Source organism: Vicia villosa, unplaced genomic scaffold, assembly GCF_029867415.1.
Source record: "Vicia villosa cultivar HV-30 ecotype Madison, WI unplaced genomic scaffold, Vvil1.0 ctg.002025F_1_1, whole genome shotgun sequence".
Taxonomy (NCBI): domain Eukaryota; kingdom Viridiplantae; phylum Streptophyta; class Magnoliopsida; order Fabales; family Fabaceae; genus Vicia; species Vicia villosa.
Genome location: NW_026705816.1, coordinates 312,501 through 328,289, shown reverse-complemented (window position 1 = coordinate 328,289; position 15,789 = coordinate 312,501). Strand labels below are relative to the sequence as shown.

General features: G+C 37.2%; 1 protein-coding gene across 1 annotated transcript; it reads right to left on the bottom strand.

Annotated features, from left to right (window-relative positions):
• Nucleotides 1-1,084: 1,084 nt before the first annotated feature.
• LOC131637544 (endoglucanase 8-like) lies at nucleotides 1,085-9,999 on the bottom strand. Its single transcript, XM_058908143.1, has 7 exons — nucleotides 9,759-9,999; nucleotides 3,017-3,424; nucleotides 2,835-2,927; nucleotides 2,195-2,347; nucleotides 1,930-2,038; nucleotides 1,651-1,814; nucleotides 1,085-1,563 (listed from the first exon to the last, which is right to left on the bottom strand). The coding sequence occupies exons 1-7, from the start codon at nucleotides 9,972-9,974 to the stop codon at nucleotides 1,231-1,233; spliced, it is 1,476 nt and encodes a 491-aa protein (XP_058764126.1). The 5' UTR covers nucleotides 9,975-9,999; the 3' UTR covers nucleotides 1,085-1,230.
• Nucleotides 10,000-15,789: the final 5,790 nt, after the last annotated feature.

Here is a 15,789-nt window from a genome sequence, read left to right as displayed (position 1 = left end):
ATTTTTACTTTAATGACGGGTCATTATGATCAAAACACCTTTTTTTATTTTAATTAAAAATTGTCTTTATTTAAGACACAAAATTCTTATTTTTAAATGCCAATTTTTTTTTACAGGACATTATCAGCAAAATACATATTTTATTTTAATTAACCATTGTTTTTATTTCAGATACAAAATTTTTAATTTCAAATGTCAAAATTTCTATTTTTATTAGGGGGCACTATCAACACGATACCTATTTTATGTTAAGTAACAATTCTATATAAATACACAAATGAATGACAATTCAATATATATTCATTACTGCATAAAATTATTATTTAGCTTTGTTATGATTTTTACAATATCTATCTTAAAATCATATTACATCTTTCTCATTATAACTTTGCACTTGTCTTTAATGTTATGGGACACAACAAGTTAGATCCAAGCAACAAAACATGTATAAATGTTAATTTGCATTTGATAAAGTAACAGTAGGCACAATCAGTTAGATATAAACAAAAAGACATACATAAAATTGACCATTTTAATGATAAAATATTTTAAATATTAATATGTATTCTAATCTTTTCATTGTAATATGATTGATGAACCGAATCATTCTTACTCTCAAGATAATTTGTCATTTAGTAGGTCTTAAGTTATCACTAATTTACACTTGTCTTTAATGTTGAAAATGTGAATGAAATACTTTATGAAGTGTCATGGGACACAACCAATTAGATTCTAAGCAGCTAAACATACATAAACATAACTCTCAATTTGAAGTATAATTTTACATTACTAAATAATTTTTACCCGTGCGGACACACAGGTATATTACTACTTTTTATAAAAAGTAGAGTCCTATATATTTGTATTCTTTTTTACATAATCTGATATTTTAACTATGAATCACTAAAAATAAAGTGTTGGTTAAGAGCGGTTAAAATTGTGGCTAAACAAAGTTTTGACCGTGGCTAAAGTATTGTTGCCACATCTACCTACCCAAAAAAAAAAAAAGAAGAAGTTTTTAGGGGTAAAATTGAATTGAAAGTAAACCATAATGATGTTTTCCCTTTATATATTATCATAGATATTATATACATAGGTCTGTGGATTTATTGAAGTACTAAAACAAAGAAACTAGTAAACAAACAAATAGGAAATTAAAAACTAAATTCATTATGGTGGGAAGCTATTCATAAGAATTCAAATGAAAATCATGAATAAAATCCTCATAAACTAATATTTTGAATTACGTTGTTTGAAGTAAGCCAAAACTCCAACAAAAGGAGCATTGATATATGTAGCTGGCTCTGATTGAGAAACATTATAACGTGAATCTTGAAAAGAATCATCCTCTGCTGGTCCTCCAACAATTGCACCAGTTAGTTGATTGATATCGGGTGATTGTAATTCAAAATACTTGTCTCCATCATGACACTCTATATGTTCTGGATGTACATCTATTGATGGCATTGTTGAAGCTCTATGGTGTAATTTTTGAGGAAATTTTTGTCCATATCCTACCATGTATGACATTCCTAAAGGATTCTTTCCAAGTACATAGTCCACCTTAAAAAATAGAGAATTTAAATAGCATGTTTACCAGTAATAAAAAAAGAAATGGAGTTATATTCTAAATACTTGATAAATAATTACCTGAGTTTTTGCAAGATTAACGAGATCAGCTGGTTTGACAACAAAATTACCACAATTGACTATTTTTTGGTTAACTTGCATGTAACGTGCATAAACAATTAATAAAAATGAATATGATGTTACATGTTGCATATTACTTGATCCAGGTTTGAATAGAAGTCCACCTAACCAACATGGAAAATTAATTTATGTAATTTAAACTTATAAGATAGCTATAAAGGTAAGTATTTATTCTAATATAAAAATCATAAGGAGTTGAGTGAAAGTGTCATCTCTTACCTTTAGAATATGTAACCGCTTTGGTCGGTGAGTTAGGCAACAATGAGCACATAAGATTGTTTGCATTTGAAATGAAAGAATTTTGGTTTGACGGATCGTTCATCACGCGCTACAAAAATTTATATTAAAAAATGAGATTTGAGAAATGTCATGACATATGTCATATTACAATTGATTCTTACATGCATCACATCACATGATACAAAACAATATAAAAATAGTTGTGTAGAGGAATGTTACACTAATAACGAGAAGTGACACTAACCTCAGAAATAAGCACATTAATGCCAGCATGCTTTGAATCCCATCCAAATTCACTGAAGGATCCTAAGGATTGTATATTTGATTTTACAAAGTTCCAATAAAATTGATCATTAGAAGCCATATACAACCATGCAGCACCCCAAACCAGCTCATCCTAAATTACAAACAATAAGTTTTATATTATTTATCTACATACAAATGATGAAAAATTTTACATATAAAACCAATTTTTTTAATTTTAATTTCAAGCTAACCAACCTTCCCCCATAAATTCGAATATACCCATGTTTGAGGTAAATAATTAAAAAAAATTAAAAAGACGATGCCAATTATTTTTTTTAATTTTACCAACTGATTGGATGTTACCTGCTGAATTACTTGCGGATTTTTAAAAAAACTGTTTACAGATAAATACGTAAGCAAATCTGGAAAACTATTTACCATAGATAGTTGGAAAATTTTAAAAAAAATATAGGACATGCTAATTCAATTTCTATCTCCTCTTTAATCCATTTTTTTTAAAACATGGATATATTAAAAATTATGGAAGAAGGTTGGTTAATTCGGTATAAAATTTTAAAAACTTGCTTATTTAAATAAAATTTTCCAAATGATGAATTATAAAATCATGAAAATCATACCATGTAACCATTGAAATCACAGTAGAAAGGGCATGCTCCATCACCTATGGAATCATTATAACTTCCACGATGATTATTTGCAAAGTCAAACACCTAATATCATTGATAGATATTTAATTAATCAACAAGAAGGTATTAGAAAAAGACATTATAAAAAAATAAAAAATATAAATGCATGGTACCCGTTTAGCCCTGAGAAGAAGAGCTTCAGAGTATCTGCCATCATTTTTGCGTAATGCAATGGATGATGCTGCAAGAGCTGCCGCAATCTCGGCCGAAACCTCCGAGCCAGGCTTACTAGTAGTGACAACATATGTTTTTCTAGAAGTGTCCATGTCTTCTGGTCGTTCCCAACAAATGTGATCTTTATTTGGATCTCCGATTTGTGCTATAACGACATTTGGATCCTTTGTTGCTTTTAGGAAATAATCAGTTCCCCACCGGATTGCGTCCAATGCATGTTGCAAATCTGGACCCATGAGATCTCCAAATTCTATAACACTCCAAGCTAGCATGGTTGTTGTAAATGCCATAGGAAAATGAAACTTTACATTGTCACCGGCATCATAGTATCCACCATCCATACGCACCTGTTTTGGAAAAACAAATCATTGCAAATTAAATTTTTAACAAAGAAAAAAAGAGACCGCTAAAAATCAAATTTAAAAAGTTTAAAAAAAAATTCTACAAAAAAATTATTATAAGATAAAATTTTACATTTTTTTAGTTGTCAACTAAGTTGTTGTGATATCAGTATTTTTTTATCCTCTTATAAGTTGAAAGTAAAAAGTCTACAATATATATATATATATATATATAACAAAAATCTCTCTAAAATGTGTGCTCCGCCCTCTCTCTAAAAGGGGGTAGGGTTTCGACTTCATCAGTTCAGATTCCGATGGCCGCGGGCAGCGGCAGGCAAGGCGGCGCAGGTGGAGGCAGGCAAGGCGGCGAATGGGAGGTGGTTAAGAGAAGAAATTTTAGGGGTTTTGTTCCTCGTTGGGACGTTTTCCCTTGGGGTGGCGGTGTGTCCAGAAGCAAGGCGGCGCAGTTAACATCAATATATTTCTCTCGATTTCCTGACGATTATAATGCGAAACACTTCTTTGAACTATTCGCGTGCATAGGGAAGGTGGTGGAAGTGGTAATTTCACCGAGGAAGAACCGATTTGGGAGGAAATTCGGGTTTGTGAGGTTTGAAGAGGTAGAGGATGGAAGGTTGTTGGCTGTTCGCTGCGACAATGTGATGATTCTGGGGAAGAAGATATTCGCTAATCTACCCAGGTTTGACCGTTCGAGTGTGAGGCAGGGGAAAGAGACTACTTTCCAGGGGACGGAAAAAATGGCAAGGAAGGGAGATGATCTGAAGTCTGGTGAGCGCAACTTTGTGAATAAATCTTATGCTAGTGTGGTCAACGGGGGGGGGGGGGTGGAGACAGAAGGCTGGATGTTCGATTGCCGGTTTTTAGTTTCGAATCTAGTCCTGAAGAGAGGAGCAGGTTGGCAAGGGCTTATGTGGGAGTGGTTGTGATCCCAGGTTCTACATACAACATTCAAACGCACTTCGAAATGGAAGGGTATTTTCAAGTAAAAGTGACTCCGATGGGGAGAAATTTGTGTCTTTTAGAGGAAGTGGAGGAAGGAGTGATCGAGGATCTTATAGGGGAGGGCGAAACTTGGTGGAAGCAGTGGTTTTCTGAGATCAGGAGATGGAATGAACTCGACCGGGATGAAGGGAGAGTTATTTGGGTTAGTATATACGGGGTCCCACTTCACGTTTGGAATGCTAATTTTTTTGTCGGATTAGCTAACTCAATGGGCAGCTTCATCTGCACGGATGAATCAACGGCGGAGAGGACAAATTTCGATACAGCGAGATGCATGATAAGGGTTCAGATTGATTATGTGTTGCCTCACTCGTTGTTGGTTCAGATTGATGGGAAGGATTTCACACTTTTCTTGAAGGAGGACGTGGTCGGCTCAATTCGGAATTCTCCAGGTAACCGCAAATCTTTTTCATCTGTGTCTGACTCTGTGGAATCTGGGAATGAATGGTCTGATGATTGTGTCTTTGATGACGATATCTTTGTTCCTGCTACTTCCGCCCAGGGTCTATCTCCTTTGTTAGTCCAGGTCGATAGCACCTTGGAAGAGAGGAGAGATTCTATTGAGAGTATAGGTGGGGACGGTAAGGGGGACGAAACTCCTGCAGAACTTTCGAGTTGTGCGAATAAAGGGCTATGTAATTCTGTCTCTAACCCTTCGATGGTACCTGAGTCTGTATCGGTGTCTTGTTCTATCTCTGATTCCGGTGTTCATAAACTGGGGTCCTTCGATAAAGCATTGAAGGAGGTTAAGGGAACTATGGAAAATTGTAAGGGGCAGGTGGTTTGCATAGAGGGAAATAACAGTGGCTTGGGGGCTCCTAAGAAGGTCCGGTTCAGAAAAATTATTGAGGTAGGCAGGGATAAGGGGAAGGAGGTCAAACAGAAAAAGGAGAGGGGAGTTAGGGGCAGTGGCGGTAATAAACTGAAGGGGAAGGGTGTGAAAACGGGGTGTCCGATTGATTCGAAGTCGGATTCTATTCATTCGTTCGGTGAAGAAGATTCGGTGTACTATGGTAATCATTTGGAAGCCTCGGATATTCAAAGATGCAACAATAGACAATGGAATTATTTAGAGGGTGATGTGGGAAGGAAATTGTTGTCGGCAATTGTTTCGTTGGGTGTGGTGGATGCGGAGGGAAGGGACAATTTAAGGAGTAGGATAGAAAATCTTGAGAAGGTGGGTAAAGTCATAAGGGAAGAGAGGAAGGAGTATAATACAAGTTCGAAATGATTATTGGTTCTATGAATATAAGGGGAGGAGGAAATTCTTTAAAGAGAAGGAGGGTGAATTCTATTATTAAAAAAGGGAAAGCGGACATTTTTTTGATTCAAGAAACGAAGATTAAAGATTTTAAGGACTATTTTGCGAAGAGTTTTTGGTGTGACCATGAGGTTGGCTATTCTTTCTCAAATGCTTTGGGAGCTTCGGGGGGTACCTTAATTCTTTGGAAGGAAGGCACGGTGGAGGTGGTGTGTAGCTTTAGAGGAGATGGTTATCTTGGCATCAAGGTGAGGTGGGAGAATCATTGGTACTATGTTTTTAATATTTATTCTTCGTGTTCTCCGAACAAAAAGAAAAGGTTGTGGGAGGTTTTGGGGAATTTGAAGGAGAGGCACAAAGATGGGGAGTGGGTTGTTGGAGGGGATTTTAACGCGGTAAAAAATAGGAGAGAAAGGAAGGGTTCTACGTCTACGGCAAATCAAAGTGAGATGAATCTCTTTGCGGAGTTTATTCATAAGTCTTCTTTTGTGGATGTTCCGTGTAAGGGCAAGAAGTTCACGTGGTATAGTGGTGATGGCAAGACTATGAGTAGATTAGATCGTTTCCTGATATCGGACGTGGTGGTGGATAGGTGGGGAGTGGTGGGCCAATTAACGGGTGAGAGGGATATTTCGGATCATTGTCCGATTTGGTTGGTGAAGGACAAAGTTAATTGGGGACCTAAACCATTTAGATTTAATAATGAATGGTTTTCTTTGGATTCTTTTCTCCCGTTTATTGAAAAGGAATGGAGTTGTTTAAAGGTGGAGGGAAGAGGGGATTTTGTGCTTAAGGAGAAGTTGAAAATTCTTAAAACTAAATTAAAGTGGTGGAATGAGGTGATATTTGGGAGACTTGATATGAACATAGAGAATGATGTGAAAAACATTAATCTTTGTGATGAGATTTTGGAGGGGGGCGATGCGGATTCATTTATAGAAACCGTAGATAAAAGGAGGGAGGCTTCTTGTAGTTTTTGGAGAGATATTCAAATTAAAGAGAATATGCTCTTGCAAAAGTCTAGATTGAATTGGTTGAAGGAGGGAGACTCAAATAGTGGTTTTTTTCATAAGGTGATCAAGGAAAGAAGGAGGACAAATCATATAGGTCCAATTCTTTCTCCCGAAGGAATGATGGAGACGGTGGAGGATGTCAAGGGGGAAGTGTTTAGACACTTTAATGATAAATTTAAAGAGGAGGAGGAGGTGAGACCTCTCTTGGATGGAATAGTTTTCCAAAAGGTGAGTGATTCCGACTTGGTTTTCCTCGAAAGACCTTTCTTAGAAGAAGAGATAAAAGAAGCTTTATGGAGTTGTGGCGGATCGAAGAGCCCGGGGCCGGATGGATATTCCCTTCTTTTTTTCAAGAAGTGTTGGCATTTTCTTAAAGAAGATATTGTGGGATTCTTCAAAAGTTTCTATGATGGTGGTTGTCTTTCAAAAGCGGTAACGTCTTCTTTCATTACTTTGATCCCAAAATCTAATAACCCCATTTCTTTAGATGATTATCGACCGATTTGTTTGGTTGGAAGCATGTACAAGATCATGGCTAAGCTATTGGCGGGTAGACTAAAGAGGACCCTTGGGAAGATTATCTCTCAATGTCAAAGTGGTTTTGTTCCGGGGCGTCATATGTTGGATGGTGTTGTTGTGGCAAATGAAGTGGTGGATTATGCTAGGAAAGAAGGGTCGGATTGTTTACTTTTTAAAGTCGATTTTGAAAAGGCTTATGACAAGGTAAATTGGAACTTTTTGAGGTATATGCTTAGAAGGATGGGTTTCGGTGATAGATGGAGTGGTTGGATGGAAAAACTTGTGTTCAAAAGCCATATGTCGGTTCTTGTGAATGGAAGCCCAACGAAGGATTATGAGGTGGGCAAGGGATTGCGGCAAGGAGATCCTTTATCGCCGTTTCTTTATGTGATAGTAGCGGAAGCTTTAACGGGGTTGATTAGGAAATCTATTGAAGTGGGGGATTTTGAAAGCTTTTCAATTCATCGGAAGTGTGACGTGGACGTTCTCCAATTTGCGGATGACACTCTTTTGGTGGGGAAAGGTACATGGAAACATGTGTGGGCCATAAGAGCGGTTCTAAAAGCCTTTGAGTTGGTTTCGGGTTTGGGAATTAATTACCACAAAAGTAAGTTGATTGGGATAAATGTCAATGAAGGATTCTTGGAAGCCGCTTCCTATGTTCTTTCTTGCAAGATCGAAGAGAGCAACTTCCTTTTCCTTGGGATTCCGGTTGGCTTCAACCCAAGGAAATATGAAACTTGGGGTCCGCTTATTTCCAAGTTGAAGCACCGGTTGGCGGGGTGGAAAAATCGGTTCCTTAACATTGGTGGTAGAATAACTTTGTTGAAATCTATTTTGAGTTCTTTAACCGTGTTCACTATGTCTTTTTATAAAATGCCTCGCAAGGTAGTAAAGGAGGTCACACGGATTCAAAGCTCTTTTTTATGGGGTGGAAGAGAAGGTAGGAGGTGCATACATTGGATTAGTTGGAGGGAGGTAACTCAACCGTTCGAGAAAGGAGGAATTGGAGTAAAAAATGTGGCGGACTTTAATTTGGCTCTTTTAAGTAAATGGAGGTGGAAAATTCTTAAAGGGGAGGATTCTTTGTGTCTTAATATTCTTAAGGCGCGATATGGTGATTTAGGGGTGAAGGTTATGGGTGGAGTTATCTCCCCGAGGAGTAAGAGCGGGGAGTCCGTGTGGTGGAAAGACATCATGAAGTTGGGAGCAAACTCTTTTTTTGACCCGTTTGTTTCTTTTTGCAGGTTCTTTGTTCATAATGGGTTTAATACTCCCTTTTGGGAAGCGAGGTGGTTAGGCGGATTGGTTTTGAAGGAAGAATTTCCAAATCTTTTTGAGGCTTCTTGCTTGAAGGGAGTTTCGGTGGCGGCGATGGGAGGTTGGGTGGACGATAAGTGGTTATGGGGGAAATGTGGTATTCCGGAAAACCGGATGTACTCTCCTCGTGTCTTGACCGAATGGGGATCCTTGTGCACTTTGTTGGAGGCGTTTGGAGGGTTGGGCGCGTTTAAGGATGAGGTGGCGTGGGACCGTATAGGGGTTGATTCCTTTTCGGTAGCATCTTGTTATGAAGCTTATGCTATGCACCGGACTCCTCTTGGCCCGTGTGGAAGATATTATGAGGCTAAATCTTTGGTGTGGAAAGCGGATGTTCCTTTTAAGATTAAGGCTTTTGGGTGGAGGATCCTAGCTAATAGACTTCCAACAAAAGATCTCTTGGTTATTCGAGGTATTCCTATCCTTCCCGATGATTTACTTTGCTCCTTTTGTCGTATTGTTCCGGAAAACCGGGATCATTCTTTTTTTGCTTGCCCTTGTGTAAAGCGTATTTGGAGGGATATAGCTTTTTGGATAGGAAAACATGGTTTAGGGGAGGAAGAGAGCTTGTCAAATTTTATGGATTGGCACTCTTTTTGTAAATCAAAAAAAGTAGGTGTAAAGAAATTAGATGTCATTTGGTTGGCCACGACTTGGTCCATTTGGTTGAGCCGAAATGGGATGTGTTTTAGGTCGGAGGATTGGAATTTAGATGACTTGGTTTGGAGCATTAAATGCTTGGTTTGGAGGTGGTCTTTTTGTGGAGAAATTACCCACGCCAATTATTCTTATTATGATTTTGTTAAGGAACCATTGCGGTTCTTGTCATAATTTTAATTGGGTGTTAATTTCTTCGTTTTTTTTTTCTTTCGGCCTTTCTTCTTGTGTTCCGGTCTAGTGCCGCTCTTTTGTAAACAGGATTGAGAACCCTTAGTTCTCCTATCAATATATCTCTTGTTTACTAAAAAAAAAATATATATATATATATATATATATATATATATATATATATATATATATATATATATAGAGAGAGAGAGAACATAACATTGTTATTCATAAAATAAAACTTTGAACAGTCTGCACGATCAACGACTTCTTTTATTAGGAAACAAACAGTGTCAAAGACCTAAAATCATGTTGATAATCAAAATAAATAAAAAAATAAAACAAAACTAAGTAACAACATTGATAATTTACTTACACCAATATCAGATCCATCCTTGAGTGCAGAGTTTTTTCTCCATGTCATACGTTGAGATGGTGGCAAATATCCTGACCTTTGGCATTCAAAAAATAAAATGCTTTTGGTTAATGCATCACCATAGTCAAGTGCAACTGATTTTACCATTATAGTAGACATTATCATTGTTACTAACAATGACAATTTTGACAATATTGTTATTATGTTTCCTCTCATTTTTTTAGGTAACTCTTTGTTCAGTTTCAATTTCTAAGTATGTTAAGACCATTCACCATGTTTAGAATATATATATATATAGTTAAAAAGCAATGGAGCATTTATTTGTTGAGATTGTGATATCTGAAATTTGATATCTGAAATCATGTGTAAGGAAAATTTTATTATTTTGCTTATCTTAATTCCTTTCTTAGATAAGATGAAAGATAATTTATTTAGAAAAATTATAGATTTTGATATTTTAAGTAGCACTTTAGTAGATTGATTTAGGTTAGTTACTATTATGTTCAAAAAGACTGTGTCATTCGGATGGATATTTAGAATACTATTATATCTAATTCCTTTTGAATAAAAATCAATGAAATTATAGAATAATAAAGCATTTAACTAACAAAAAATGCAGTAAATTTTTAAATAAAATGAGAAATAAAATAAACATTTACTTTATTTCATTAACTTTGGTCAAAAGAAATATTACCAAACACACCTTACCATTTCAAGTGACACAATCACAAGAAATTTATATTATTCACTTTTATTTAATTACTTTATTTTATTTTCATCAATTTTATTATACAAACTTATCTAAATTTATATTAAATTACGAAAATAAAATAAAAAATAAATAAAAATGGATATTATAAAGTTCTTGTGATTGTGTCAATTAAGTTGCTAAGATGTGTTTTGTAATATTCGATTTCTAAAAGTTAACTTAAACTCTGTTTGGTAAGACAACTTTTCGAGCTTATAGCTTATGTCTTATGTCTTATAAGCTCATATGATAATTTAGACTCATTTGATAACGGTCTTTTCATCACGAGCTTATAGCTTATTTTACTAGCTTATAGCTTATTTTTCAGACGCTATTTCAAATAGCGTTTTAGCTTATGTCTTATAGCTTATTAGTTTTTCTTCCTTTTTTATCCTTATTATTTCAATTAAAATCCATTTTTAACCCTTATAATTTATTTTAATTTAAAATAAAATAATTATATATTAAATATCTTTTATGTCATTTTACATTTATAAGTTAATTGAACCGCTAATTTTACCAAACACTTTAATGAGCTTATAAGCTATCGGTCTCAACCATCCGCTATAAGCTATAAGTCATCCGTCATCAGCCATCAGTCATAAGCTATAAGCTATCAGCTAGCTTATCAGTCAACCGCTTTTTTTACCAAACATACCCTTATTTAAATTTATATATTTAATTTAATTTTGTAATTAATTAAGTATAATAAACTACTAATAAATAGTGCTTGTCAATTTTTATCAACCAATTTATCTAAATTATCTATATGTTTAATTTGTTTAATTAATTAAGAACAACTGCTACAAGAAATATTTGTTGTAGTTAGAGAATTTTGTGTAGGGTAAATCATCTCGAAAAATATAAGACATTGTCGGAGTTAAACCCTTGCAAAGCTTAAAATTAAAAGAAAATTTCTTCACCCACCTCCTAACCTTCTTGCTCACCCCTGGTGAATTTACAACACTACCCCTTGTTTCGGAAGTTCATTTCCGAAAAGGTACTTTTTTTTTGAAAAAAAGGTGTTTTCGGAAATGTATTTCCGAAAACGTGTTTTTTTTTATTATAAAATATTGATTTCGGAGATGCATCTCCGAAATAAAGTTACATTTTTAGAAAATGTGGTGTTTCGGAAGTTCATCTCCGAACGCACTCCCTTGAGGGAATTCGGAAATGAACCTCCGAATTTATGTCTGGAAAGAAGAAAAATGGAAAACAACAACGATTCGCTTTATTTAATCGGGTAAAGATTACAACGATAATATTACTGAAAATTAAAGTTACATATTGTTGAACACGGGTAGGTGGGGATGAGTCAACATTTTGATTACGTCGTCCGCCGATCTTTGAAGTTTCGCGTCCAACTCGATCGGGCCTTTCGAAGAAAATCGGTCGAACGTTGTCCACATAACCGCTAAATCTTCGTCGTTCTTGATCTCAAAAGGTGTGAACTTAATGCCTCCCTCGTCGTTAAGCGATGGCGAGCGGTACTCGAGCTTGACAACCTTTCGATTCTCGGGATAGCGCAAAAGCGTGTTGAGCGACGGTATCAACTCCGCAAACGGCGTGTCGCGCGAGAAGCAAAATTGGAACGGCATCGGGTAGCCGGTTTCAAAGTAGACGAATGCTAGGTGGGAGTAGGTTTGTGTCATTTGTGTTTTGTGGTGTGAAGAGGATGTAGAAGAGTGTGTGGTATTTATAGACTTATTGGAGCATTGATGGCCCAACAAACCTTATCCTGCCTCAGGGGACATTTCGGAAATGAACTTCCGAAAATAGGAGGCAGACAAGCATATTTCGGAAGTTCATTTCCGAATTATGCAGAAACAGACATAAACTTTGCATTTTGTTGATTGCTTAGTGTGTTGTGTAAATTGAACAAATGAAATTGACATTAAACATAAATTACACAAAGATGACATAAAACATACTTATATTATATATGTATTGAATCGGTCCGATTTTACATGATAAACAACAATACATACAAAAAATGATCGTTACAAACAAAAATGATCCGGAACGAACTAAAATTCACCGAACCAATCGGTGGATCCTAAGTCCAAAATAGGCACGTCCTTCGACCGCTCTCTATTTTGCTCGCGCTCTTGGCTCATCATTTCTTCAAACTCCGCCATTCTTGAAACGAAAGGATCCGGCCAAGTCTCCGTCTCATTTGAACGATGTGCGGTCCATTGACAACAAGTAGCCGGTATAGGACACCCCGGTTTCAAAAACACTTGGACGAAGTGCCGCGATCGTAGATACCCGATGCATATGATCCGACCCGACGAGTCTAATGGCGGTCGACTATGAAGTGGAAAGAAAGTCTCACTTAGTCCAAACCTCGTCAAATCGACGCATACAATATCATAGGCACTTGCTATTAGATGACCCATATCGGGGAATGACATCCACTTCGAGACCGGAGCGATACCGGTAAGTGATGGAACAAGTGAATCATGAATTTTCGCAAAATTTTCTTGATTTTCATATAGTCGGCCGTAGATGTCCCGATACGAAGTCAACTCCGCAATGAGTTCCCGTCGGACTAAAGTGTGATTATTTTCCCCTTTACCGAGCAAACCCGCAACGGCCCGATATCCACAATTGCCGTCGCCGCCAACATCAACGATGTTATCGATATATTTGTGCATAAAAAGTGGCATCTCATCAATGTAGACAATTGGTGATTTTTTGATCGGCGGTGTGCGAGGTGGCTTCGAAATACGGGCTCCTTTGTTACCACTACACTTAGACTTCGGTGTCTCATGAATTTCCGGGAACGATGCATCCACATGTTCAAAATAGGAAGGAGATCGTTTTGTTGACGTGTCATCTTGTGTAATTTTGGACTTTTTCGGTGCACCTTTCGTTTTAACCGGTTGAGATGGCAGTTTCAAATTGGTGGTCTCCGGAAATGCGATCTTTCGCAATTGTTCTTTTATGTGCATTTTTGTTGTGTCGTCCGCTTTAGCAAACTTCTCCATTATCACTTCCAACTCGTCGGAGATGGTGATTTTGGAGTCATTTTCTTTCGGCGGGTCAAAATCATCAAAACGAAGTTTCTTCCAATGGTCGGCTACCTCATCCATGCGTATGGGTGAATTCAAATTTTTCTTTTTTGCAAGTATACAAGCACACGGAAGTCCATATGTAGTTCTAATGGTGCACCCACATAATGAACTATCCTTCCCCGTGGTCTCCGACCGCTTAGCTTCATGAAACAAAAAATTCAAACCCGTTCGAGATATGTTGTAAATCAATTGGGAGAATAGAATTTGGCCCTTATACCGGTGTTCCATAACCATCTTGCTCCAACCGAACGATGTTTGAATTTCATTGTGTTGATTTTCAAGCATTTGGTTCACGGTGTCCCATCCGCGACACAAATCTCCCTTGCTATCACCCAACCACCTCTTGAAGACCGCATGTGCGGATTCCACTCGGTTAGTCGTGGTGCAACCAAGATGTCTAACCCGATTTGTCCAAGCGCACACGACTTTTTCTCTAACTTTGTCAAGAATGGTGGATTCGACGTAATGACAAAAAGTCTTAATGGAACCACACAAAGACCTAAAGTGTACCAATTTCTTGGTATAATCCTCTTCGGAGTATGCATCCAAAATTCCCCTCCATGCCGACATTATCCTATCAACCACAACACCGGCTTTGACAACTTTACCATTTTCATCCGGCCTATCTTTTGTCCCAACCGCGGGTTTCAACTTGCTTCTCACGTTGCAAGTTATGTGATACCGGAAAAGTAAAGCGGTAGATGTCGGGAAGACGGTATCGACCGCATTCATCAAAGCATTGTCCCGATCGGTGACAATGACGTTTGGCATAACCTCTTGATCAACTAACAAAGACTTGCAAATTCCCAAGGCCCACGTAAAGTTGTCTTCTTTTTCACACTCCAAAAAAGCAAACCCCACCGAATAAGTCTTGTTCGTCGAGGTCACACCGACGATCTCTAAAAGAGGAAGTCTATACTTGTTTGTCTTGTACGTCGAATCCATGACAAGAATGGTTGGAAATGTGTTGAATAATTTGATACTTTCGGGATGAGTCCAAAAAATATCACGCACCGTAACTTTGTCCTCGGAGGTTCGGAAGCTTGAAACATAATTGTTATCGCCTAGTAGTTTCAAAAGTTGTTGCATTTCCGACCGAGGGCCCATATTCAAAACCTTGAGATTGTGCCGTTCATTGTAAATTTACTTGATATTTGAAACGCTATCCGGTTTCTTACGCTTCAAATCGGCAAGTATGTTGCGAGGCGCCACTTTGACTATAGTTAGGTCCGATATCACATTCCTCTCTTCGCGGGACAAACGACACGCCATTGGATGCCCGTGTAACTTGACATCCAAGGCATGATTATGCATTCCACAAATTACGGTTAACCGCCACAAATCATCAACCCTCCGAGTGGCACGCAACTTAAACGGACACCCGCACTTTCTCGATCCCGTGTCCTCGTGTTTTAGCACCCGGTTTGATTGTACATAACTACCACCCCGTTCGCAATTCAAAACAATGAAAGCTTTCTGCCTACTATTTCCGTTGTCCGACCTTAAAATAACAATTCCAAATCCATGTTTGTTAGCTTCCTTCCGAACCCAATCAATCAATTGTTCGCGACTACCGAAGCTCCGATCATTTGTAAAATGTTGCCGAACATCGACCGCATTGATCATAGGAGTAACGTCAATAACCGGATCGTTATTAACGTTGACCATTTCCGGAACTAATACTCCATCGTCTTGCACAATGTTGTCCGGATGCACCATACCTAACAAATGAATAAATTAGCAAAATTGGCCAAAACTGTTTTTTTAAACTGCCAGGGCATATTTCGGAAGTTCATTTCCGAAATTTTTTAGGTAATATATTTCGGAAATGAACTTCCGAACCATATCAGTTTTCAGCATAAATTTGTTGAATCAATGTAGTGAAATAGAGGATGAAATGAGAGATGTTTACCTGAAATTGTAGCTTTCTATGCTCCCTTTAACGTGATCAACGGTTTGAAACTTGATTTTAGGGCGAAAGATTGATGGAGATTGATTGGGTTTTAGAGAGGGTTTTGAGAAGTTTTGGAGAAAAATGATGAAATAGTGAAGGAGGGAAATTTGTATATGCAGCAACAGTTTCGGAAACGAACTTCCGAAAATATGCACGGATTTTGAATTTTTTTTGACTTCGGAAATACATCTCTGAAAACACCACTTTTTTGGTGTTTTCGGAGATTCATTTCCGAAGTCAACAAAAATTCAA